A 27,250-nucleotide genomic window follows, 5' to 3' on the forward strand; every position below is an offset into this window, starting at 1 on the left:
TAGTAGAAAATGTCTTGAGGTTGGAGTGTGATGTTTGCGGCGTGGGCGTATGTCCGCTAACGAGGGGCCCTCTGTGCATTTAGCACCGACGATCGTTGAGGAGGGGATGCGCTCACTCCGCAGGCACACTAGTGGTTATGGACAGATGTGCGCTCTTATCTGGGTCTTGTCTGATCAGCAGGGCTTGCGATTCGTAGCGTATGCCTGTAGATAGCTTCCTTTCCACCTTAATAAGGGTATAATCTGCATATGCATTATTCTATGGAATGGCGCAGATTAGGATTCTATCAGGCGATTAATATGAGAGCTTATGATCGGTTAGAGGCAGGGGGGGCACTCCCTGCCACGCCCATAAGCCTTTAGCAGCATTGTATGTACTTCTATGCATTGTATTGTATCCATTGTATTATATTCTATTCATGTATTCTATGGGACTTCCTGTTAGAAGGAACATCCTTATATGGTGTTAGCTGTGTCAGTGGAACATCATGTGTTAACCACTCCCATGAGGGAGGTGTTTAATGGGTGCAGTGAGCACTTCCTGTTTTGGGTAAATAAAGGGTGCTTGGCTGAGCCAGAAATGGCAGTCATGCTGGCAGAATGATATGAGAACAGGCTGGTGGTGGTGTCTCTTTGTATGAATGGCAGAGAATGATGGTGAGTGAATCTATTTAGCTTAAATATGGATTATTTCATTAAGACTGGATGCTGTGCTTTATAGCACAGGGCAAAATGGCGCTGTGCTCTGCGTACGGCCTAATTTTGCCACCACAGATGGCGGGCCAAGGTAGGAGCAGACTGGGCCCCTTTGGGTATCGGTTATGTTCCGATGCGTGGGGGGACTCTGCTCTGCGAAAAGATCAAATTTCTTGTCTTTTTGAAATAATGTGTGTGTGTGCGAGCGATTGGACACGTGTGTGTGCGAGCGATTGGACACGTGTGTGTGTGTGCGAGCGATTGGACACGTGTGTGTGTGCGAGCGATTGGACACGTGTATGATGGCTTGCGTTATGATTGCTTGCGTTTGTGAAATAGAGTGGATTTGATCGTATGATTTTGTCATGGACTGGAATGTTTATGTGTGAATGTCTGAATGTTTGTGTGGCTGAACAGTTTGTAAGTAAGTAATTGATTGTTTGACCAGATTAAAACTGCTTGGAAAAATTACCTTTTGTGTACGGTTTGTTTAGCCAGGCATGGCTTCTCTGACCATGTGGTGGACCATGCGGCTTGGGGGAGGGGCGGATAGTGTTCTGATTCTGAAAGTTAGATATAACATTTTTATGATGCATATGGAAACTGTATATTGCGGATGATTTGTCAGTATAGAGGTGGCATTATTCAGCCTGCGATGTGTGCAGGGAGACATTTTGTATCTTTTGAATGTAATGTCCTCATGTGTGCGGCTGAGACTTTGTTTGAGCAGCATGGCTTTTAAAGATGGCTTCTCTGGCCATGAGGGTCGGGGGAAGGGCAGTTTGTTTGGGCCACCATGCGGCGGACAGTGTTGGATCTCTGTGTTACTTGAGTGTACAATTTTTAGAGCAAAGTCATGTGTAATATGTTCATGATCTATGTGAGGAATAGAAATGAATAAATTGTGATTTTTACCTTTGTATGGGACCAAAAGACATGTCCCTGTGAGTGTGGCTGAACTGTGATTGAATTGTTTGGCTGATGAAGGAACGTGTGCGCATGGTTTGCAATGAAGCTGTTTTGTTTGGATCGCATTTCCTTTGGCTGCTAGCATGAAAAGAGTTTTTTTTAAGGTTTTAAATGTGACCTCTTTGTGAATTTCTTAAATGGCTTGTTATGAAAGGTGATGCCGCAGTTTGTACATGAGCTTTGAGAAAAGTGTTTTTGTTTTAATGTTGCGCATGTATCTGAAATTTTTTGAATGTGCTGTGTTGGCAAAAGGTCCGATTTGAAGCAGCCTCAAATGCGGCTCTGGGAGGGAGGGGTGACTAGTGTTGAATCCCTGGGCTCATTGTGAGGGGTTCCCACCATCCCTGTGCTCATTGTGAGGGGTTCCCACCATAAAAAGGTCCGATTTGAAGGAGCCTAAAGTGTGTGTGCCTTGTTGGTTGGTTGTTTTTAGAAAATGTTTTTAATGTTCATATTTGATGTTCCATGTGTTGTCTTTGTGGAGAGATTCTAGGCAGGTTTTTGAAAACTGCATCTGGCAGCCATTTTGTTTGCTGCGATGGTTTTTTGGCGGCCATTTTGTGAGGTGCAGTCTGTTTGGTCTGTGGGTCATCTTTTGGGTGTGATACCATGTGACCGCAGTGGAATTTCGCAGCCTTTGGGGCAGATTTTTGTTTTCCTTTGTGTAGTATGGTCTGTCCTTTGGCAGACAGGTGCGAGGCGCAGTTCAAGCGTAAATGGCGCCATTGTTGCTGGCCATTTTTGAGATGCAGTTTAAAGCGCTATCTTTTGAATAGTGCTTGCGTGCTAGGGCTAATTTGTATACAGGATCTGACTAACCTACCGGCTGACTTTGCAGTATAAGAGTGGAGGCTTTTGTGTAAGAATTTCGTTGTTTTGGTGAAAAGACTGCTTTGCATGCACTGAATTTTGTTGGTGTTTGAATATTGAATATTTGGGGTCCTTGGCAATTCATTTGTATTTGAAGATCGTAGGGTCAGGGGGGGAGATCAACTCCTATTCTGCAGATGGGAGGAGATTGTTTTACCTTTCCTGAACCAGCATACAACAGGAAGTCCTTTTTCGGCATTTATATATAAGCAGGAAGTCAGTGGGAGGAGTTTTTGAAGTCTTCCGAAAGATTAACAATGAGACTTGTGTCCTGAAAGGACAACGGAAAATATTTTGGCGTTTAAAAGAGTGTTTTAAAGTTTAATTTCAGTCGTTTTTGTGAAGTGTTATACTATAAATACAGTTTTGGGTATTTTGGAGCAAACAGGAGGGCTTCACCATTACTGTTGTAACATCTAGATGCAGAGAGAAGCCACATTATTCTGCAGGTGATAACTGGGCGTAAGTGTTCCGTGTGGTTTAGTCTGGCGACGCAGTGTATGGGATGCATACACTGTGAGGGGTAGAGGCCTAATTTGGGGGTTGATCAGTGGTTGTTTACAAATCATTTGGCATAGTTACTCTGTAGTTCTGTGCCAGGAGGGTTGGGACAACAAGCCATAGAGATGATGCCTCGGTTAGGGTTTTCTAGTTGAGGGACTGGACCAGATAGTGGTTGTAGTCCGTCAATCCACCGTAGAAGAAGGCACCGGGCGGTGCTCCCCGATATGGGTGCAACGGTTTCTCTCGGACGCGGGAGGTAAGACGATAAGTCGATTTGAATCGCGTGGGAAGGAAGGCTTCCCACAGTCAGACGGTTACACGGTGCACAAAGCCTAGTTTTGGGGGCAAAGGCCTTTAGACCCCTTTAAAAGATTGCCAAGGATACTATTTGGGTATCCCTCTGGAGTGGATGTGGTTTCGCTGCGGTTTCAGAAATCTGTAATGATGAGTGTGGATGGAGGCGTGGTACACTCTTTGGTGACCCTCAAAGGAGAACGTTGTATAGCTGTCTATGCAAGGCTCTCACGCTGTTCTCATATTTTCCCATTGTATTTTCGTCTATTGCTGAAATTGAAGGCAGATTTACGGCTGGTTTTTGTTTTTTTCATTTTTGTTTTGGATACTATGAATATCTCCCCCACATTTGTATATGAATGTTTGTATGTAGTAACGTGAATATGTTTGAATTTACCGCGGCGATCCTCCGATGCGTCGCGGCTGTAGTATTTTTGTAGAAACGGGGAAAGTAAGAGTTACACAGAATTTCGTTTGAATCAGTTTTTAAAGAATGTCATTGAAAATTTACAGGAATGTCATTTTTGTTTGCCATTCTCTACAGGATAAATATGAGGGATGGAGTAATGATTTCTGCTTATAAGTATTTTTCAGGTCCAAGAAGCTTCTGGAAGTTTCTGTACATAGAGAGCAGGTGTATATAGACAGCTGTACACATGGATAAATACGAGTCTAAGGAGGTTAAAGTATCATAGGCTATTTCATTATTTGTTCTTCCTCCAGTCTGTAATGAGGAAGAAGGGGGGGATAAATAAATGTAAAAGTGACAGTTTTTCGAACTAATAACACTAATCTTTCTAATTCTAAATCAAGTTTGTGCCAAGACTGTCTTTCTTTGATGGAATTTGAATCGGCAAGCAGCAGTCTGGTGAAGTAGGTTCCCATCTTAGATGAACCTGCCAATGGTTCCAGGTATTACAGGAGATAGTAAGGTATTACAGGCGACGGGGAGACACGCACAGATTGCGCAGTGAACACAGTCCCGAGGTCGGGGTTATTGTCATAAGGTTTGTTTGGAGGTCAACCGAAACCAGGGTCGTACTCCCCTCGTCAGCTGTCACGTCTTTTCTCAGGTGATGGGGTGAGTGCGATCACTGTAACATGAACTTCAAAAGGGTTCAGGAGTCTCTCCTGGACCCCGACACGGTAATTGGTTTTCATTTTTCCCAACCAGGTGACTGGGTCGTTTGTAAAGAAGCTTGATGGATGAGACCACGCCAGCCACTGCAAGAAGCGGCTCCTCCACATCAAAGAAATGAGTAGTATCTTCGTTTATTTTGTATTTGTTTGTTTAGTAAATTTTAGCAGAGGTAACAATGAAAGACATCCCAAGTTATTATTTAAAGTCTATTTTATGACTAATTAAGAAAGTGAACGGGATGGATTGCGGGGTCTGTTCTGAGTCTCCACCGAGCTTTAGTGCCCAGCGATGACAGCGGTACATGCTATTTATGACGTTATGATTGGTATGAGGATTATTGACAAACTAGTGAAGACTCCGGACAGACATTTGTCAATAGAATTTAATGAGATGTCTTTAGAGGGTAGAATTGTTTTTCGTTTTTATGTCTCTGCCTCTTGTTGGTTGGGTACCTACAGCTTAAAAGGTAATTCAAGAGGTTCATGTGTGGTGGTGAAGCTGTCCCAGCATCCTGTATCGTGGCCGATCGCGAGGATCTGATGGCACAAGAGAAAGTAGGAATGGCAGGGGCGGCTAGAAGGCACCAACCCCGACCAGGTCTGGGCATGGTTTCCTGCATGTACAAGGTGGGGGGCTTGAGCTTATGATACGATTGAACAATTCACACCTATTGAGGATGGAATGTTTCATGTGACTGTTGAAGCTACAAGGAAGTTCTCGCGGTCCAAGGGCGATTTCTGGGAATTTACAAGTAAAGATTGTTATACCTGGATCGGGGGTTCCTGGGAATTGGAGTTCAGGCCCATATGGATAATGTTTGGGTCCCTGCAAGGCAGAGCCAGAGCTGTAGCTAAGTGAAGGTTGGGAGTCCTTTGAAGGGTCTGGGAATCTTTGGGGATTTAATTTTTATTTTACAGCGGATCGTGGTTGATGGAAATGGGAATATATATACTCATGTGGTTTTTATTTCTATTCTTTCTATGTCGTGATGAGGCGCTCCTGTTGCCTGATTGGACGCGTGACCAGAGCCGGAGCAGATGACCACATTTTCCTTGATGAAGACGCCCCGAAGCCGGACCCATTTACAAGACACAGAGGACCCCAGACCGATCTGCGATTACTACAGCTCACCAAGTTGTGCCCTCCTTATAAGTCATGTCTCCTGAAGAACAGAGTCTACATGTCAAGCCGTGTTTTCCTTTTTATGGACTATAAGGACTGATTCCTTTCTCGGTGTAAGAAGACTATCAAGATTGGAAGGACAAGTGGGAGCAATATGACAAAAAGGGAGGACTGTGGTGGAAATTTGAAGATGTATTTAATATGTATTGTCATAATGGCACCCAGTCTTAGTACTGTCACAACCCGCTCTAAATAGAACTGACTGGGGCAGTCTGAGGCTGGTTGAATCTCGTCTGGTAGTAGAAAATGTCTTGAGGTTGGAGTGTGATGTTTGCGGCGTGGGCGTATGTCCGCTAACAAGGGGCCCTCTGTGCATTTAGCACCGACGATCGTTGAGGAGGGGATGCGCTCACTCCGCAGGCACACTAGTGGTTATGGACAGATGTGCGCTCTTATCTGGGTCTTGTCTGATCAGCAGGGCTTGCGATTCGTAGCGTACGCCTGTAGATAGCTTCCTTTCCACCTTAATAAGGGTATAATCTGCATATGCATTATTCTATGGAATGGCGCAGATTAGGATTCTATCAGGCGATTAATATGAGAGCTTATGATCGGTTAGAGGCAGGGGGGGCACTCCCTGCCACGCCCATAAGCCTTTAGCAGCATTGTATGTACTTCTATGCATTGTATTGTATCCATTGTATTATATTCTATTCATGTATTCTATGGGACTTCCTGTTAGAAGGAACATCCTTATATGGTGTTAGCTGTGTCAGTGGAACATCATGTGTTAACCACTCCCATGAGGGAGGTGTTTAATGGGTGCAGTGAGCACTTCCTGTTTTGGGTAAATAAAGGGTGCTTGGCTGAGCCAGAAATGGCAGTCATGCTGGCAGAATGATATGAGAACAGGCTGGTGGTGGTGTCTCTTTGTATGAATGGCAGAGAATGATGGTGAGTGAATCTATTTAGCTTAAATATGGATTATTTCATTAAGACTGGATGCTGTGCTTTATAGCACAGGGCAAAATGGCGCTGTGCTCTGCGTACGGCCTAATTTTGCCACCACAGATTTTAGCCAAAAGCCGTCGTATCTTGTTTGTGAATCACAAATTAAGATACGACGCGGCAAATTTGAATATTAGGCGGAGTATCAGTAGATACTCCGGCGTATTTGTTCTGTGAATCTGGCCCTCAGTGTATTATTGCATTTTAATGAATCATAAACTGCTAGACATGGCCAATTTGGTTGTTTTGCAGGCTGGCTGGTAAGTGTGTTGGGAAAATCTTTTGTTTGTTTGCGATGTGCATTGCCCTTCCATGTGCACCTCGCTGCAAAGGCTAGCTATAAGTTGTGGGGTTTGCCATTTTTTTGTACAGTTGGTCGAATTTGGTGCAGGGATGCACTGGATGACTTTGCTGCCATTGTGCTATTGTTGGACATCATGCGCATCCCTGTGCCTTTAAGAAGGGTTGGGCTCCCTCCAGGCACACCTGCCCTTAACCTATCCATTGATATATGTGCTCCTACTATGGAGGCTCTGGAAATGTTAGAGTATACACAGAGGTCCCCTTGACGTGTGCACTGCGGCTTACACATGTATTTGCAGATGTTTGCAAACCAAACCATTTGTTTTGAAAGCAAATTGTTAGACAAGGTAAATTTGGTGGTTTTTCAGGCTGGCTGGTAAGTGTCCTGGGAAATCTTTTATTTCTTTCTAGATAGTTTAAAAATATATATGTACATCTAAATGGTATTAAACTTCAAAACAAAAAAAAATTATATATTGTAGCGTAGCAATTCTCAAATGTGGTGGCTGCATTAGTTTAATTTTTTTAGGCATGTTTTCCTTTATTTTCACCAGTTATTTTTTAACTTCCTTTACCATACCAAGTTGTTTAACAAAATAGTTAACCATTAAACTATAACAGGTGTGCTTACAATGGTCAGCTTTCATTAATTTATGTAAAACCTTAATCCCAAAAGAAAAAAAAAGAAACTGTTGCTGTAAGTGCTTAAAAAGTGTTAGCAGGAGTGCTGCTTTAGGGAAGTCCATCCAGACCAGCTAGTGCATCTAACTCTAGCCTCTTCGGAGTCTGAAAATGCTGGCCAAGTTTCACTCCAATGCTCCTCCATGAAAAGTGGAGGAGCTTTGGGGGGGGGGCAGAAGCTCTGTAGAAAGGAAACAGCCTGGCAGCCTAGTTTAGTGTGGGGGGCAAAGAATAACCTGGGGGGGGGGAATTTCCCCCTCTTACCCCCCTACAGCAACACCACTTGGTGGAACAAAAGGACCCCTTTCTGTGGAAAGAGGTAGTAGCTATACAGTAGTAGTAGTAAGTTTTTTTTTTTTATGGGGTTGAAACCCTTTCCCCCTCCAGTAACCAGTAACTTCCTTCACAAATTGATCAAGGGATTCACCAAACAGGCATTAACCATTTAAAAGGTATGAGTAAAAGATGTCTTCTGTCCGCAGGTTCAGCAGACCAAGCTTTTAAGCACACAATCCTGTGCATGTGCACACAGGGCAGCATGATCCTAGAGACCAGACAAAGTACATTGTCCAGAGCATCAACACAAATTAGCAGCGCTGAGGGCATGAGCTGCACTTTGTTTGAAGACCCCATTCTGCTGTAAAAAGGATTGTGTTCTCTTTCATTTGTCCTGTCCAGTTAGCAATAAACTGTGTTGCTTATCAACACAGAGCTCTGGGCTGTGATTGCAGGCAGTCGATCAGCAAGTCCTGGCCATAAATTACTGACCGGGACTTGCTGACACACTCCGGCTGTGTACAAGCACATGCGCACGCTCTAAACCCGAGAGTAGGCAGCAAAGTACAGTGGCTGCTCGCCTACAGTACATTGCAGGTGGGCGCCAAGTGGCTAAAACAGCTATTGGAGCAGATTAAGAAGGTACAGTGCTGTATGTGAGAATTATAGGGGTCTGATAATGTTGAGTTTTATATATATATAGAGAGAGAGAAAGAGAGAGAGACTACCACTTTAAGAATTTGTAATGAACTTGCTTGTTTTATTTTTTTTTAGACACAGAGTTTTCAGTCCATGATGATCTTCACTGCCAGATAAGAAGCAACAGTTTGCTCCCTTTTTGCTCCAAGAAATGGAATGTCTTATCTAGCTGGTCTGATCCAGTACTGTCATGGCGACGCCCATATTTTCGTTCACTTTCTATCAGTCACATGATGTAACTACCTACTTAACTGTTCCCTTGCTGTTAAGATGATATGAATGCTGATTGGACTAAACTGTACAGTCACACCTATAACATGCCTAGGCCTTATGCATATTTTCATAAGTATATATTGTTAATCTTGATGTTTACAAGTCAGAGACATTTCCTTCTTCATTCGGCCCGGTAGAGCTGGATATCAGTGTGTGTGTTGTATTTCTTCACTGCAGTGTATGAATAAAGCACCCAATTTTTCCTTTTACAAAGATTTGGATCTACTATCTCATCTGAATAATTTTGTTTGGAGACTCTTTAATCTGATTTAACATATGTTAGGGCCCAGTATTTTCTTATGGGCCGTCAATAAACCTACAGTAACCATAACGCTGATCTGGCTAATTTTTAAAGTGTCCTTTATTGCATGCGTTGTGGTGAACGGAAGGTGAGATGCACTTGTTTTCAAAGTGTATGCCCACGAGAGTGGCAATAAAAATGAATGAACATATACCACATGTTGTATTGCACATTGGCACACATTAAAACATGCATGAGCTACAACCAGAGCCTCTAATAAGTCAGTACAGCCAGCCCTCCTGTACCAGACCAACAACTGATTGACAAGAACAATGCCCACCAGTCAAAATTCATACATATATATCTTAAAATATGAATGAGCACAGTAAGTATAATTCAAATTGGCAAAACCAGTGCTTGCTGTACATAAATATATTTTACTTTACCTTTTGCATCTCTGCTTTCAGGTTACAAGGATTGCTCTGGAGACTGAAAAGTGATTTCTTGTACCGTTCAACAACTCTTCTTTTTAGGTTATCATGTAGTGCTGGAGGGAGCTATAGAAACATAGCGAGAAAGAGAAAATGTTTTTACAACATTATGTTTTTTATCAGTCTGTAATATATTTTAATTGCATCCCTAGGGATAAACTATCATAAAATGTGTCCATATACTGAAATACGACTTAACCTACTGCAAGCATAGATACCAAGAAAGAAACAATTGTGCATTAAGCCGCATTTGAGTTGAGGTTGAGATTCAGAGTAACCTGTTTACCGAAAGGTTGCTGTGTCCTTTTACATGTCAACACTGAGTTCCATCTTAAACTGGTTACCAACATTAGATTAAGGTACAGAAGAGTGAAGAGGTGATTTTAAAAAGCATTTAATGCTTAAAGGAGCATGTTTTGTCTCTAGAAGGGTCATGCAACACCATCAAAATGTTAGGCAACCTATAAAAATTTCTGAGGAAAAAAAGTTATGACAGAGGGGGTTATTTACTAAAGTGCAAACTACGGGCCAGATCCACATAGCGAGTACGCTGGCATATCTACTGATACGCCGGCATATCTACTGATATGCCGGCTTACTTTCAAATTACCCACGTCGTATCTTTAGTTTGAATCCTCAAACCAAGATATGACGGCTTCTGAGTTCGATCCGACAGGCGTACGGCTTCGTACGCCTTCGGATCGTAGGTGCAATACTTTGGCGCCCGTTGGGTGGAGTTTGCGTCGTTTTTCGCGTCGGGTATGCAAATTAGCTTTTTCCGACGATCCACGAACGTACGCGCGGCCGTCGCATTCTCTTACGTCGTCTCTAGTCGGCTTTTTCCGGCGTATAGTTAAAGTTGCTATTTTGCGGCGTATAGATAGACTTGCCATGTTAAAGTATGGCCATCGTTCCCGTGTCGAAATTTGAATTTTTTTTTTTTTGTGTAAGTCGTCCGTGAATAGGGATGGACGTAAGTCACGTCTAAGTTAAAAAAATGACGTTGTTGTGACGTCATTTTGCGGAAATTTTGAAACGGAGCATGCGCAGTTCAATCGGCGCGGGGACGCGCTTCATTTAAATGAATCACGCCCCCTACCCGCCAATTTGAATTCCGCCACCAGAAATACACTACGCCGCCGTAACTTACGGCACAAAATCTTCCTGAATTTGACTTGAAGCCAGGTAAGATACGGCGGCGTAGCGTATCTCTGATACGCTGCGCCTATCCAATTATATGTGGATCTGGCCCTACAAGTGTACTTGAAATTGCACTGAAAGTGCACTTGGAAGTACAGTTGCTGTAGATCCGAAGGGGACAGGCAAGGAATATAAAAAACAGCATTTCAGCTTGCACATGATTGGATGATAATATCAGCAGAGCTTCCCCTCATTTCAGATCTACCCCTCAGATTTACAGTGACTGCACTTCCAAGTGAACTTGCAGTGCAATTTCAAGTGCACTTTGCACTTGTAGTGCAAATTGGATTTGCCTTTCGTAAATTTTTTGAGTCTTTAATCTGAAACATTGTGTTAACAGAGACAAATAAGGGAACACATTTAAACTGTTCCTCTGCACCAAACTCCCCCTCAGTCTTAGGCCTCTTTTATACTACAGCGCAGTAACTTTTTCATAGCTGTGCTTCTAAAATGCACTGTGTATTTAAAAAAAAGCCCATAGTGCATTTTAAATACGTTACATTACAGCCCACATACGTGAATAGCTGGGTGCTGGCTCCTTAACAACTTGCTATTCATTGGTTGTTAAGAATGTCAGGGGGTGGTTGCCAGAGCCCACACCCACTGCTATCCTTAACAACAACTGAAAATGCCTCCCTCAGTGGTCAGCATGCTTAATCTCCTCCTGTGCAGGAGCGATGCTACCACCAGAAGGGGAGGAGGCAGAGAAAAAGGGCAGGACAGCAGGAAGCATCAGCCTGAGGGAAGGACGCCGGAAAAGGCCGTCTCAGATCCACAGCTGGCTCTGCTAGTGAGCACTAAGGGGGCAGGCGGCTGTGCGGGGGAGGCACTATTTACACCCCTGCTGATTGTTAGGGAAGCCGGTTTGTGGCAGCTCTTTAACAATCAGCTATTCACTGGTTGTTAAAGATGCCGGCGGGTTCAGCACAGCTCCTTAACAATCAGCATAGTGACCCCAAAAACATACCTAAAAATGAACCCTAGGTGCATTTTTGGTACGTTTCCTATTGACTTAAATGGACGGTGCATCGTTAATGTGCTTTTTATACGCACATCAACCTTAACAAAAAATGTGTTCCTTTTAAGTCTGTTGAATATACCATTGAAAAGTTTTTGTTATATTTGTTCATAAGTGTAAAGAAATACCTCTAGATCATGTTAGAAATGCAGAGCTGTCCTTTATCTTGTGCACATTTTCTGTGATATTTCAAGAAGAAAAACCTAGTTTTTATGTAATTTTACAGAATGATTAGCATGTTGTAGAGGTGGAAGAGTGGGACAATTTAAATAGTTTAGCAATAAAGAACTGGCCTGGGTTTACACCACCAAGTCCACAAAACCGTGCTGTGTTTTCAGCCCACAACAGGACTTAGGAGCCTAATGCATTTCTGGAAGATCCACAGGTATTTTTTTGTACTTGCAGGGTTTTTACAGCAATAAAATATAGGTAAATGTGCAAATATTACAGAGATTTGCTGAATCTGCAAGCTGCAACACAGAAAGTAAGCGGGTGGACCCTCATCTAAGTTTTTCTATGGTGCCCTAAAATTCAGAGATATGCCCCTGCTTTCAAACCACTGATGACCACATGCAGGTGTCTCAAGGAAGGTGCACATCAAGTCCGTTACCTATTTCAGCATCCTTGGTACCTTGAATCCGAGGGCACCCCTATATAGAAATATCAACCTAGTGGTTGACTTAAAGGGGTTGTAAAGGTTTGTTTTTCATTTTCTAAATAGGTCCCTTTAAGCTAGTGCATTGTTGGTTCACTTACCTTTTCCTTCAATTTCCCTTCTAAATGTTTTTTTTTTATTTGTCTGAATTTCTCACTTCCTGTTCCTCCTCAGTAAGCTGTTCAGTAAGCTGTTCTGATTGACTTTCCACCACTCGGATTATGGTGTCAAGTTTACTGAGGAGAAACAGGAAGTGAGAAATTCAGACAAAGAAAAAAACCATTTAGAAGGGAAATCGAAGGAAAAGGTAAGTGAACCAACAATGCACTACCTTAAAGGAACCTATTTAGAAAATAAAAAACAAACCTTTACAACTCCTTTAATGAGTTTTTCCACTTCAAATATGTTTTAACACCAACAGCACATGCTCTGTTTGGGGTATTAGTTTATGTAAGCATTAAACCATGCAAGATAATTATACCTGTGTTATGTAAATTATTTTGTGCAGCTGGATTAAAATTTGTTGAATAGGATCACTGATCTGTCGCACTTTCCTCTGTGATACTGCAATGCCTGCAGAAGCTGTGGCATAGAAGACAAAGTAGTCAGATTAAACATGGCATATTAAAGACACATTTGAATGAGAAGTTTTTATGAAATTAAAAAAGTAGGGATTTAAAAGAGAAGGGTGTTTCAGCGCTACTGTGTGCAATATTCAAAACGTTTGATGACGATCAGACAGGTTTGGTTTGGAGATTTATGGATTCATTTTTGTTAGTATTTTGTTTATGGTTCATATCTACAGATGCTTCAAATAAATTGGTTGGATAAAGTAAGGTTGTAGGCAGGGCAGTTTGAAGGAATTTGGGGGCCCCAAGCAAGAACGCGGGGGAGAGGGTGTTGCTGAGTTTCAAGTTGAGAACCGGGGGGGGGGGGGGGGTAAGTTAGTTGATAAGTGTAAAAAAATAGGCTGCCTCCCCCCATGTTCTTTTTAAACCCCTCTCCCCTCACTACCGCATACCGCTGCATACAGCTGCTGCCCCCCTCCCTACCGCATACCGCCGCATAAAGCTGTTGCTGCCGAACTTCAGCTAGTACTTCTTCTGACTGCCTCCCCGGCTCCCCCCCATGTTCTTTTTACCCCCCCTTACCGCATACCGCGCTGCAGAAGATTCAGTTTGCTGTTCCCGGCTGGACTGAAAGGAGGTGAGCACTGAGTGTGTGCACTTCCTGTCAGTCCGGCCGGGAACAGGAAACTGAATCTTCTGTACCACGCGGTTACGGTACCCGGCCGGACTGCAGGAGGAATTAGGAAAGAAGCTCGGCCACGCTACAGGCTGCAGCATTTATAGGAAGTGGCGGCGGTGCTCTGCTGGGCAGGCCAGTTCGGGGCCCCAAACAGTTGCTTGTTTTGCCTGTCCTGTTCTGATGGGCCTGGTTGTAGGAACTGCAGGAAGATATATATTAAACATTTTCATAATAGATGTGTTAAAGTCTTTTTAAACAGTAGAGACAAATATCCGTAGATCCCCCGAGAGCCTTGTTTCATAGATTCCCTGATGAGGTGCCCAGGACATCTATGAAATTAATCACATATATTGTTAGCGGCGAGAATAGCAATAGCCCGTCAGTGGAAACAAGTGGGTATTCCTCTGGACTATGTTAAAAATAAGGTCAATTGGATTATGGTAAATGACAAACTCACACATATACTCCATAATAACTCTAAAAAAAATTATAAAATCTGGGACCCGTGGATCCATTATATTTCGGTTCCCCAATGAGCTCTGGATTGACCCTCTTTTACTTTTACTTTTTTATTTTTTTTATTTTATTTCCTCTTTCTTTCCCTCTCTCTCTCTTCCTCTATTTATACTTGAATTTATTTGTTACCTTGTTTGACCTTAAGATTCTCAGGAATTGTATAAAGATTCCATGTTATGTCCTACATGGTATTTCTCCTTGATCCTTACCCTACTTGCGTTTGATCTTATGACTGGATTCAGGTTTCTATAGGGGTTTGTTTTGTTTTTATCTTTATTTTTATTTTTATTTTTTTGCACAAGGTATTGATATTGTGTGTTGAATAGAATTGCTTTTTGTTGGAAACTGTAAATGTTTGAAGATTGGCCTATGTATGCTGACTATTTTGTCCTTTCTTTTCTTTAATAAAATATTGAAATATAAAATAAAGAAGGTTCACTTGGCCAAATAAAAATAAAAAAGTATTTATTAAATACAGCCCTATGAACAAAGACAAACAGCATGGATGTCTGTATGTCAGAAAAAAAAATCCTAAATGCATATCACTAAACATTAAACATTTATAATAAACAGTAGAGACCTTATAATATAACTTAAATGAAATAAAAACTTCAGACCTTATCTGAAATGTTAACAGAAATAAATCTTAGCTGAAATCTTAAAGGCGTAGTTCGCCTGTTCAAACAGTAATGGCTGGACCTCTTTTAGCAACATCCTTAGCAATGTCCTGAGAGTTATCCAGCCAGCCTTCATTAGGTATGAAAGTGGCATTATTCAACTTTAGCCAAAGCTGCACAGTTTGGGCCAGATCCACAGTGAGAGTACGCCGGCGTACTTTCAAATTTCCTGCGTCGTATCTTTAGTTTGAATACTCAAACCAAGATACGACGGCATCTGGGTTTGATCCGACAGGCGTACGCCTTCGGATCGTAGATGCAATACTTCGGCGTCTGCTGGGTGGAGTTCGCGTCATTTTCCGCATTGGATATGCAAATTAGCTATTTCCTACGATCCACGAATGTACGCGTGGCCGTCGCATTCTCTTACGTCGTCTTTAGACGGCTTTTTCCAGCGTATAGTTAAAGCTGCTTTTTTGCGGCGTATAGTTAGATTTGCCATGTTAAGTATGGCCGTCGTTCCCGCGTCAAAATTTGAATTTTTAATTTTTTTTGCGCAAGTCGTCCGTGAATCGGGATGGACGTAAGTCACGTCTAAGTTTTAAAAATGACGTCCTTGCGACGTCATTTCGAGCATTTCGGATGCACGCTTCATTTAAATGAAACACGCCCCCTAATCGCCGATTTGAATTCCGCCGCCAGAAATACACTACGCCGCCGTAACTTACGGCGTGAAATCTTTGAGGATTTGAAAGAACGCCAGGTAAGGTACGGCGGCGTAGCGTATCTCTGATACGCTGCGCGGGTGCAGATCTATGTGGATCTGCCCCTTTGTTTTTATCTATAGACATCCCTTATCTGCATAGGCATTTTTTTTTGGTAAAGGTGAATGAACCCTTTAACTGAAATGAAAAAAAAAAATGAAAGCGATTATCACTTTTGGAAATTACCAAGTAAATCTAAACTCCAAAAACGTTTTTGAAGGAAGCAGTAGCCCTTACATTCTACCCTGTAAACCCAACAGAAAGGGAAAGGAGATCTCTTTGTCAAGTGAGAAAAATGGCTGTCAACACTGGAAATTCCCCCCATCATTCAGGGCTAGTGGCAACTAAAAATGTTGGATTTTCCACTTTAAGGCTCCATGCACACTGGGCTTAAAAAAAATGTCTGTTCTCTCGGGAGTAAAAAACGCTCATACAGAGCATTTTTTGTACAAAGTTCAGATGCGTTTAGGAGAGTTTTACGTTTTTTTCTGCCTCCAAGCTCCAATCAGAAACACGATCCAGGAGGGTTTTTTTTCTGCCTCTAAATGTTAAACTCAAAATAAGCCTGTAATCATCCTAATGTGCATGGACACAAAGGGGGTTATTTAAAGGAGTTGTAAAGGAATTTTTTTTTTCTTTGCTGAAATGACTGTTTACAGGGTATAGTGACATAATAGTTAACTGATTCCTTTTAAAAATTATTAAAAATAGATAAAAAATCAATCATATAATGTACCTGCAGTTTCTAGTTTTGTTTTTGCATTTTGTTTCCTGCTTCTGTGATGTACAGAGCCACAGAGCCAATACAGGGCAGTGATGGTTTGGAAAACAAAACTGATTGGTGCTGAGGGGTTTTAGACACACAGTAATCACACCTCCTTGATTAGTGACCGCAGAGAGAAAGCTCCCAGTACTATGGTTATCAGAAAACAGACAACCAGGAAGTGTGGAGATCAGAGAAGAATTACAGCAACTTGAGAGCAAAAACGAACAATGAGGACATGAAAACAGCACTGCATTAAGGTAAAGGAAGATATTAAGATAAAAAAAAATCCTTTACAAACCCTTTAAGGCAAATCCACTTTGCACTACAATTGCAAACTACAAGTGCAAAGTGCACTTGAAATTGCACTGAAAGTACACTTGGAAGTGCAGTCGCTGTAAATCTGAGGGTTAGATCTGAAATGAGGGGAAGCTCTGCTTATTTTATCATCAAATCATGTGCAAGCTAAAATGCTGTTTTTTATTTTCAATGCATGTCCCCCTTGGATTTACAGCGACTGCACTTCCAAGTGTACTTTCAGTGCAATTTCAAGTGCACTTTGCACTTGTAGTCCAAAGTGGATTTGACTTTAGTAAATAACCCCCATAGGATAACATTGAGCTACTTCTACAAGCAGAACACAAAACTCCTGTAGAAGAAAAGTTTTTTATGCCAGTGTGCATGGAGCTTTAGTCCTCATTCATACTGTCAATCCTGCTTTTGATGTTTCTAGACCAAGGAGAAGTTAGCTTGTAAGTATAAACTAGGGTTGTCCCGATACCACTTTTTTAAAACCGAGTACAAGTACCGATACTTTTTTTCAAGTACTCGCCGATACCGAATACCGATACTTTTTTTTTTTAATGTCATGTGACAGTGGCGGTATTTTAATTTTTTTATTTTTTTTACACATTTTTTTTTTTTTTACTATATTTTTTTTACAGTGATTTTTATTTTATTTTTAGAGGTGGGGGTAGTGTCAGTGTGTTTTTTTAATTATTATTATTATTATTATTATTATTATTATTATTATTTACATTTTATTTTTTAAATTATTTATTGAAATTTTATTTTTTTTATTTTTATTCAGCCCTGTTGGGGGGGGCTTTGGTGAGATATCAGGGGTCTTAACAGACCTCTGACATCTCCCCTTTAAGACAGAGAGAGGGACTAGGGACACAGATTCCCCAGTCCCTTTCTCTGCAGCCTCAGCTGAAATGAATGGAGAGAAGTTCCTCTCCATTCATAAACTGAAGCATCGTAAACACAGGTTACGATGTTTCAGTTATGTGAATGGACAGAATCAGTGATCACTGACTCTGTCCATTTGTAAAAGGTAGGAGCCGGGTTTAGCGGCTCCTACCTCCGCTCTCCATCCTGACAGATTGAGGGGGAGAGCGGCACGGAGGGGGGAGAAGATGGCACAGGGGGAGAGCGGCACAGAGAAGACTGCATGGAGGGGGGAGAAGACTGCACGGGGGAGAGTGGCACAGAGGGGGAGAAGACTGCACGGGGGAGAGTGGCACGGAGGGGGAGAATACTGCACGGGGGAGAGCGGCACGGGGGGAGAAGACTGCACGGGGGGAGAGCAGCATGGAGGGGGAGAAGACTGCACGGGGAGAGAGTTGCACGGAGGGGGAGAAGACTGCACAGGGGGAGAGCGGCACAGAGGGGGGGAAACTGCACGGGGGAGAGCGGCACAGACGGGGAGAAGACTGCACAGTGGGAGAGCGGCACGGAGGGGGAGAAGACTGCATGGGGGAGAGCGGCATGGAGGGGGAGAGGACGGCACGGGAGGAGAGCAGCACGGAGGGGGAGAAGACATCACGGGGGACAAGACATCACGGGGGACAAGACAGCACGGGGGGACAAGACCGCACGGGGGAGAGCGGCACGGAGGGGTAGAAGACTGCACGGGGGACAAGACAGCACGGGGGGAGAGAGGCACAGAGGGGAGGAAGACGGCACGGGGGAGAAGACAGCACGGGGGAGAAGACAACACGGGGGAGAAGACAATACTGGGGAGAAGACAATACGGGGGGGAGAAGACAGCACGGAGAAGACTTGTAACTCCCCCCACCACCCGATACCTGACTGCCCAAGTACTCGGGAAATGCTCGTTATCGGTACCGATACTAGTATCGATATCGGGACATCCCTAGTATAAACAACATTCATTCCTCACAGATCACTTTTTACTGCTTTTAGATGTTCCTGGTTTAGCCACATTTACTTGCATTTCTAATTTGAACCTGGATGCACAAAAAAATATGTTCTCCAAACACAGCATAAACTCACTGCACTTAAGTGCAGGTAAATGCTCATTGGTACACTTAAAATATAATTGGTTACAATTATATTCTTTTAGAAATGTCCTATAAAAGCAAATAACCGCAAGTTTGCCTTTGCCAGTATGAATGAGACCCTAGTCCAAGTGACAGTGATAATTTCCTTAATAAACACAAACAATGAAAACATTTTTTGTTGCCTTTAAACCTAAAAGGGTTAAAAGCAGCATCACTGTAATGTAATTTCAACTTATCCAAGGCCCAATCACAGTATATAATAGATGAAAGTTCACATTTATAGAATACGCATTGGCCCCACTTTCGTGCACAGTACGAACACTACAGAAAACCAGGAATGGAACCCACATGGATACAGGGAAACTACCATCACCAATTGCAAAGTTTTTTACAATATACATTACAAGATGTTAGAGACTCAGAATGTAAATAGTTAAAGCAGACTATGCACTCAAAGCAATCATCAGGCACATACATGGCTTGCTGTTGAGGTCCTGTTGGTGTGTCTGATGATGGTGAGAACCTTTGAATACCCCCAATAACGGTTATCTATTTGGAGGCTACCCAGCAGCTACATCTTGATGCTTGTGCGAGTATAGTGCCACTTATGTAGGTTTAAAATGTGAGCGGTGGTTATTTTATCTTGATTACATTTTAATACAGCAATACTACTCTATGGGAAGATATTTTTTTATTTTACAGTTATATATTAACCACCATTTCAGCATAAGGATCTACTGTAATTGCTGTGATGAACCTAATCAGAGTTAATCCTAATGGAGGATACTGCTAGAGGCACGCACTTCCCCTGATGTAAAATTATACATTCAGAAGTAATCCAAATATATGGATCATATCATATCCTAATGTCATTAGAAGTGTAGTGCCACTGACACACTTTTTGAATGTGAGTGGTTTACTTTGATTATTTTGCCTTAATATCAATATTACTACTCTATGGAAGTTAATTATTTCTCTTTTTTGGGGGGAACATATACCCAAGGTGAGTCAAGATGGATATACAGTATGAGTTGTAAGATTTGAAAAGCTAATATCTGCAACCTATATGATCGGTCCAACCTGATTAGATGATGTACAGGAGTCTTCATTAATACTATATGCTATTATTGTATTTTCCAAATGTGAGTGGTTTTCTTTTGATCTTTCTTTTATTATTATCAGCGTTACTACTCTATGGGAGCTTTTTTTTTTAGGGATATATGTTCCCGTTAGTCACAAAATTGGACGAGTTATTACTGGCAACATATATGATCAGTCCAACCAGGTTGAACATGGATGGGAGTCTTCAAGAATTTGATTAATACCATATGTGTGTTGTGACTTTCCTATAATTTGGAAGGATGCATATGGTGAATGTGATTCTAAAGCCCTGTACACACGATCAGTCCATTCCGATGAAAATGGTCTGATGGACCGATTTCATCGGTTAACCGATGAAGCTGACTGATGGTCAGTAATGCCTACACACCATCGGTTAAAAAAATTATCGTGTCAGAACGCGGTGACGTAAAACACAACAACGTGCTGAAAAAAACGAAGTTCAATGCTTCCAAGCATGCGTCGACTTGATTCTGAGCATGCGTGGATTTTTAAATTTAAAACAAGATTGCTTTTTTTAACCTATGGATAAATAACCGATGGGGCCCACACACGATCGGTTTGGTCCGATGAAAACGGTCCATCACACCGTTCTCATCGGTTTGACCGATCGTGTGTACGCGGCATTAGAGATAAAGGCACAAATGGTAGTTGTCATTTTAAGGAGCAATCTTTTGCATTTTATCACATTTGGACACAAATTTCTCATAAAGGATTGCTTTGGTTTATCACATCTATTGTTGTAGCTGATGGATATTTGAAAGCAGCGCTCATTAATATTTAGTATTTTGTCTGCATACTACATCCTTCTAGGTCAATTCAGTGTGATGAGGATAACCCTGTATGTCTCTATCTTGCGCAGCAGTCAAGGGAGAATCTTAATTGAAGGAAATGCATAATCAATCTTAATGGAGTCCAAGGAATCACCAGGACATCTATTGCAAAGGCCAGAGGATCCCTAGTCCTAATTACAAATCTTTTCAGTTTGTTGCTGAACCTGGAGGCCAGGATGTCTACATCTGGCTTCCCCAACTTTTGACAAAGATTCTGGAAGATCTTAAACTGCAAAAGCTGCTCCCCTGGGTCTAGACATTGGTAGTTCAGGAAGTCTGCCAACCAATTAGAATGCTCCTAAACATCCCTCCTGACTGGGTACGTTTAGGAGATTAAGCTGCTGGGATTCCTAAGCCCCAGGCCGGTGAGGCGGCTATAGCAGGGATCAGGTCAGCAGGTCATATGAACTGGGGGGGTGGAGAAGTGGATCCTGTGTAAGTTAACCTTACAGATTTTTCTGTAAAGGTGAATTTACCCGTTAAAGTTGCTGCTCTGTAAACTGCCAGTCATCATACTGATAACACATGCTGTTTCCTATATGTAAATAACGGCATCACATAACACAGTCCCGCAGTTCAAGAGAAATATAATCAACTTTGTATGGTTACTCAGGCACTAGAAGACAAGTCGCTTAATCAGCAGTTGGCAAGACACGAACAGTCAAAGCTCAAGATGCCCTCTACTCGTAGTAACCTCCTAGTTCAGAGTAGGCTGCTAGGCAAATTTAGTTAGCTCCTTTGTAAACAGAAGAACAGGGGTTGATTAGTTAAGGTTGTTCATTTTCTCACAGGCTGCTGTTCTGCTACTTCCCCCTGTTTTTTAGAAACTTCTGGAAGTATAGTGAGAGAGAGAGCAGAATAGGCAATGTGAGAAAAATCAGATAGGGCTCTTTCAGACAGGCAGTAATCTTACTTCCCTCTGAAAAGCAATTTGTAGTGGCAGATATTCAGGAGGCACAACTGCCACCTCCTTTTGCCAGTTTTTTTTTTTTTAAATGCTTAATGCCAATTTTACATTGTGGGAACACACCGCAACTGTGAGCCAAGTAAGTGGTTTGTGGTTTTCGGTGCAGTACTACTAATCTCACTGGGCAAACCTGACAGGCGATGCCACCTGTCAAACTCTGTAGCATAAGTTAAAGTTGAAATGGGCGCAACATAAGTACAGCCACGTCAAGCTGTATTGTTAGATGTCCAGTGGGTGGCCAGGAGGTGGTAAAACCATGACTCAGCCACCTTTTTTTTCTACCCCCTGACTGCCAGCATGAAAGAGTCCATTGAGCTAAATAAGGATGTAATTATAGATCTTCTTAGGTGAGCCTGGAATTATCATATATTAGGTCTATCTGACTCTGTTTAGGGCTAGCCCAGTGTTTCTCAATTCCAGTCCTCAGGCCCCCCCAACAGGTCAGGTTTTCAGGATTTCCCTCAGATGAAAAGGCTGTGGTGATTACTAAGGCAGTGAAACTGATCAAATCACCTGTGCAAAATAATGGAAATCCTGAAAACCTGACCTGTTGGGGGGGCCTGAGGACTGGAATTGAGAAACACTGGGCTAGCCATACACGGTAAGATTTCTGTTCAAACATTCATATGAAGTTCTGAAAAATCATTTGTCGTGAGTTAATAAATTTTGTTCAAAAGCACTTTAATATTTAGCTTAAACCTGCTAGTTGAATTTAAAGATGTATTAAATACAGATTTAGTTTATTGCTTATTAAATCAAGGCAATAATAATGCAAAACAAAATGTCTTTAAATGTAAGGGTAAATTGCATATTTAGAAGTATATTTATATATACATGATATGCTCATCATCCCATAGGGTTGTAGTAGCTATACATATATTATATACTGTACATGTATTTATATTTTAGAATCTACCGTACTTAAAAATCTAATTTTGCATACACTACACAGAAACATTTGTTGTTTATAATGTTCTTATATACATTTCTATACCACACGCAATAGTTTTAGAGAATGAATGTTCATGATGACCATGAAAATTCCAATTCTGGATGAAACTTTCCCTTGCATATGCACATTACAATAATTATGTATTCCCCAATTAAGGATCACATTGACAGCCAGAATTGTGTTCATTCAGAAAAAATGTTCCATCCTTCACCTTCAATTTTTTTTTTTAACTCATCAAAACAATCTTTGATTTGTCCCCATTAACCATTAAGAAATTGAATGAACATTACTAAAAAAATTAAAAGAAATTGAACATCCTAACCATGTATGGCTAACTAGAGGAAACTGAAAAATACACTAAAAGAATATACCAGGATTTTTCAGACTGTGGAACACCACAGGAGGAAAGCTGTGTGCAGGCCATCCTGTCCCTAAAGAAGTCGCTAGTTTCCTAGTTTGAGACCTGAACACCAGTGAAGGAACTTTCAGAAGAAGATCAAAAGGTAGCAAAGCTAAAGAAAAGAAAGCAAGAGATTGAACTTCATGTTACTTTGGAAGAAACAGAAAGATTTGGACTTCTTTGCTGAGAAAGCTGAATAATTACAGTACCTGGTCTTGATTTAGAGCCTGCATTTGCTGTAGTTTCCCTGTAAAAAAAAAAAGAAAAGGTAGAAAACGCATGTGATTTTTTTTTATAACCAAGATTTTATACCATCAGAAACCCAAAAAATCTCTTTATGACAGTGGTGACGTTTATAGTAAACATCTCTTTTTGAATCAAATTGGCGCGATTTGTAAGAGACATGCAAGTTCACACTCTACAGCTCAGAATCTTCTTTTCTGTTGGACTACAGGACAGCTCTCCCTTTCCTCATCCCCAGTACCTTATCCTTGTTGCCATTCTCAGATGCAGATGGATAGAAGGGGAGGTGGTGTTGTCATCATGTACTGTAGTGCTGTTGTCCAGCAGGGTAAAATATGTCTCACAACGCTGCTTGAGATTTTGGTGCAGCAGAGGCAGCATTGTTTAATCACTGCAGGAAGTTAGGAGCTCACTAAATTCCTGACAGATCAACAGATATTTTTCTGTACTTGCAGTTTTACAAGAGACAAAAACATGGTGGAAAGCCCATCAAATGTCCTAAGGACATGTGTGAGAAACCGCTAGTATGCCGCTTAGATGGCGTCTCACCTGATCCCCTCACTCATTGACAGTAGAACATCACTTCTGACTGGGGTCTGTTGTTACTTCCGGTTGCCATGTGTTTTGACCCTGGGTTGGCAACAAGGCATTGCAACACTAATTGTATACCCACCCCCACTCAGCATTCAACTCCGTGAGCGCCAAACATAGTATTTAAATGGACAAAAATCGCCATCTTGTGGACATAAAAGAGACTGCATAACTAAGATCCAACCTAATATTGGCTGAATCTCAACCTACCCACCTATACTATAATAAGCTCTCAAACAGGAAAATTGTGTATGATAAAATCTGATATTTTTCAATCAGTTAAGCAATACTCCTCAGAGTTTTAGTAATTAGTATAAGTATTTTCAATACGTATTGCTTATTCACAATTCATCAAATATACTAAACACTATTTAAAATAAATCAAAATAAACCATATTAATATATAAAATAATACAATACATACAAAATACATCTTAAAATAGTGCATATGGAGAAATAGCTTTATTTTACCTATTAAAAGAAACTCCTCACATAATTTTATAATTATAAATCCCATAAAACACAACACTTCCTAAAAGGACACGTACAAAGTTCACCCCACAATTAACTACACCACTAAGCCAAATTACATTACCTCCTTACACATGGTTAATAATTCAAGATAACAAAAAGTTTAAGATATCAATAGTTACTTATAAAACAATTAATATCAATCTCTATGTTTAGACCCCACGGAACCATTGTGTTTAGATGATAGATCCACTTGGTTTCCTTCTGCAGAGGTCACAGATAATATTTGACCCCTCCAGGAGGGAAACACCCTATCTACCCCCAAAATTGCAATCCCGCAGGATCCTTACCATGTACTTGCCTAAAATGTAGTGATACACTATGATTGCGATAACCCATACTGATTTTATAAATATTCTCTGCAATATGTTTCTTAACCCCCTTGGCGGTAAACCCGAGCGTGACTCGGGGTGGGTTTCCAATGTTAGGATCGGTATCCCCGAGTCACACTCGGGGTGGACGTGCAGAGTGTGCAGCGGCGCGGCTTACCTTCTCGCTGGATCCACAGGCAAGTTACTTACCTTGACCCTGGATCCAGCGATGCCACCCCGCTGTGTGAGCGAGCGGGACCTCCTCGCTCGATTCACAGTGTCCCCGTGTGCCGCCGATCTCCGTTCCCTGCGACGTTACGACGCACGGGGGCGGAGAACGGCGCCAAATTCAAAAAAGTAAACAACCACTTTACATACAGTATACTGTAATCTTATAGATTACAGTACTGTATGTAAAAAATACACACCCCCCTTGTCCCTAGTGGTCTGCCCAGTGTCCTACATGTACTTTTATATAATAAAAAAATTTCTTTCTGCCTAAAAACTGTAGATTGTCCAAAAGTGTCCCTTTATGTCAAAAATGGTTTTAGATCAGCTAGAAAACAGCAATAATAAATTATAATCACTTGCAGAAATGTGCGATAGCGATTTGTGGGGAAATTCGTCATAAAAAATAATAATAATGACAGCGACAATTCTGCAACTGAGCAAATTTCAGTGATTTGAGTTGATTACATTATTGAATAATTTGTATTATAATTATATTATTATTTGTTATAATTACTTATAATTATTTATTATATTATAATTTATAATTTTGTTTTAAAAAACATAATCATACCCGGGATGCCTACAAGACTCTTGCTTGGTCAGATTTAAGTGAGTTATTTCTAAAAATTACAGGCCTACAGTATAAAACGCCAAATTTCCTTGCAAAATAATTGTACCGCTTTTGGTACGTAATTCCAGACAGAATCATACGGCCAGGGAGGTTAAGAGGGCATTTAGCCCAGCCCATGTACTGCAGGACACAAAGGGAACTGCAGCACGTAGACAATATGAGTGGTGTCACAAGAAGAGAACTCAGAAACCTCAAACCTTTTCTTCCCAATCTCATAAACAAAATGGTTTATTTTATTTTAATCACATTATTTTTAGCTATCTTACATGCCTGGTACTTGCTGCAAGCAAAGAAACTGTTCCTTTCTGGAAAAATGTATATCTAACTGGGTCATATCTAACTGGGTTAGGATCTTCTTAACAACCAAATGCCCAAAATTCAGGGCCCTCCTACAGATAAACATTGGGGTCTTGGAAATAATAAGTCCTAATACTCGATCAATGGTTAAAACATGCCAATGCTTTTTAAAAATATTTTATTTTTGTAAGTGCCATTTTATTGGATTTTCATAAAAAGATGGTTTTATAAAATTGCACTATTGTCTTTCCTTTTCCTTCTGCATGGGCTTTTGTGACAAGCTCACTAAGGGGAGAGTGTATGAAGAAACAGATCTGTTGGAGGCTACATTTTAGTACAAAAGGCGCTGATGCTTATCATTTAGATAAGCAACTGGAGTCGTGAGTGTAAGGGAGAGAGGGGAGTGTGTCACCTACCATAGGGTGTTTGAAGTGCATTGCATGTGCTCACATCACAGGAATGCACTATATGATATTGTGTTCATTATATGATAGTGGTGGAATGGAGTATTGAGCACTCCTATATCACTTTAAGGGACTTTAAGTAATATAGGCCATTTGTGTTCAATGCTGAGCACCAAATTTATGTATATGATTTAAGTTACACAGCGCTACCTTGTATCTATAGGATAAATTCATGTGGATATGTGATTTATATGTCTTATGATTTAAGGTTGCATAAGTGATTTCCTTGCTTGAATCACTTATACAGTAAGGGGGGATTGTTTTCACTTGTTTAATTCTTTATTTTATTGACTTCCGTGGCCTGCTTGTTTGTAATTTTTGCTGTTCATTGTAAGCACCCTCCTCAGTGGCAAATGGTTTGTTTCAATCCTCTAGTCTTCTACATTTGTAATGAAGCTTGTTTTGTTGAGAAACGTCATACTTAATGTACTGGCAGAATCACCAGATGAAAATAAAGAAAATAAGGCCTTAAAAAGAAAACAAATGCAGCCACCACATCTAGGAATTGATAAAATGAATAATAATAAATGTTTTCTTTTGGGTTTAATACCACTTTAAGTAGAATTAGGTAGAATCCCCTTTGCAGATTTATAACGTTGTTCTGTCCCATAAATATTGTTTTTGTTTCTGTTGCTCTATTGAACTGTATCAGGTTACCATTTTTCTGTTATATGCTGACATCTAGCGATTGTTTATGGCATCTCCAAAACTGCAGCTCTTGTGGGATGTTCCCAGTCTGCGGTGGTCAGCACCTATCAAAAGTGGTCCACAGAAGGAAAACTGACAAACCGGTGGGTCGGCCAAGGCTCATTAAAGCACATGGAGAACAAAGGCTGGCCCATTTAGACTTGTCCTCCAAATTCTCCAGATCTTAAAGATCTACTGGAAAAAAAGTCAGATCCAAGGAGGCCCCACCTTGCAACCTACAGGACTTAAAGGGATATATATATTTTTTTAAATAACAAACATGTCATACTTACCTCAACTGTGCAGTTCAATTTGAGTGGCCACGATTCTCGACTTCT

General features: G+C 41.2%; 1 protein-coding gene across 3 annotated transcripts in view; it reads right to left on the reverse strand.

The window, feature by feature from the left end:
- Positions 1 to 27,250, reverse strand: part of NEK10 (NIMA related kinase 10) — a 326,603-nt gene that overhangs the window by 27,377 nt on the left and 271,976 nt on the right. For 2 of the 3 annotated variants that reach the window (XM_040353019.1, XM_040353018.1), the window contains 4 exons: positions 23,136 to 23,173; positions 22,898 to 23,038; positions 12,923 to 13,023; positions 9,524 to 9,634 (listed from right to left, as the gene is read on the reverse strand). In XM_040353019.1, the coding sequence (XP_040208953.1) occupies positions 9,524 to 9,634; positions 12,923 to 13,023; positions 22,898 to 23,038; positions 23,136 to 23,173 (391 nt within the window). The remainder of the gene's footprint in view (positions 1 to 9,523; positions 9,635 to 12,922; positions 13,024 to 22,897; positions 23,039 to 23,135; positions 23,174 to 27,250) is intronic. The other variant, XM_040353020.1, reaches the window with a different exon arrangement.

The sequence above is a fragment of the Rana temporaria genome, chromosome 5 (assembly GCF_905171775.1).
Source record: "Rana temporaria chromosome 5, aRanTem1.1, whole genome shotgun sequence".
NCBI classification, from domain to species: domain Eukaryota; kingdom Metazoa; phylum Chordata; class Amphibia; order Anura; family Ranidae; genus Rana; species Rana temporaria.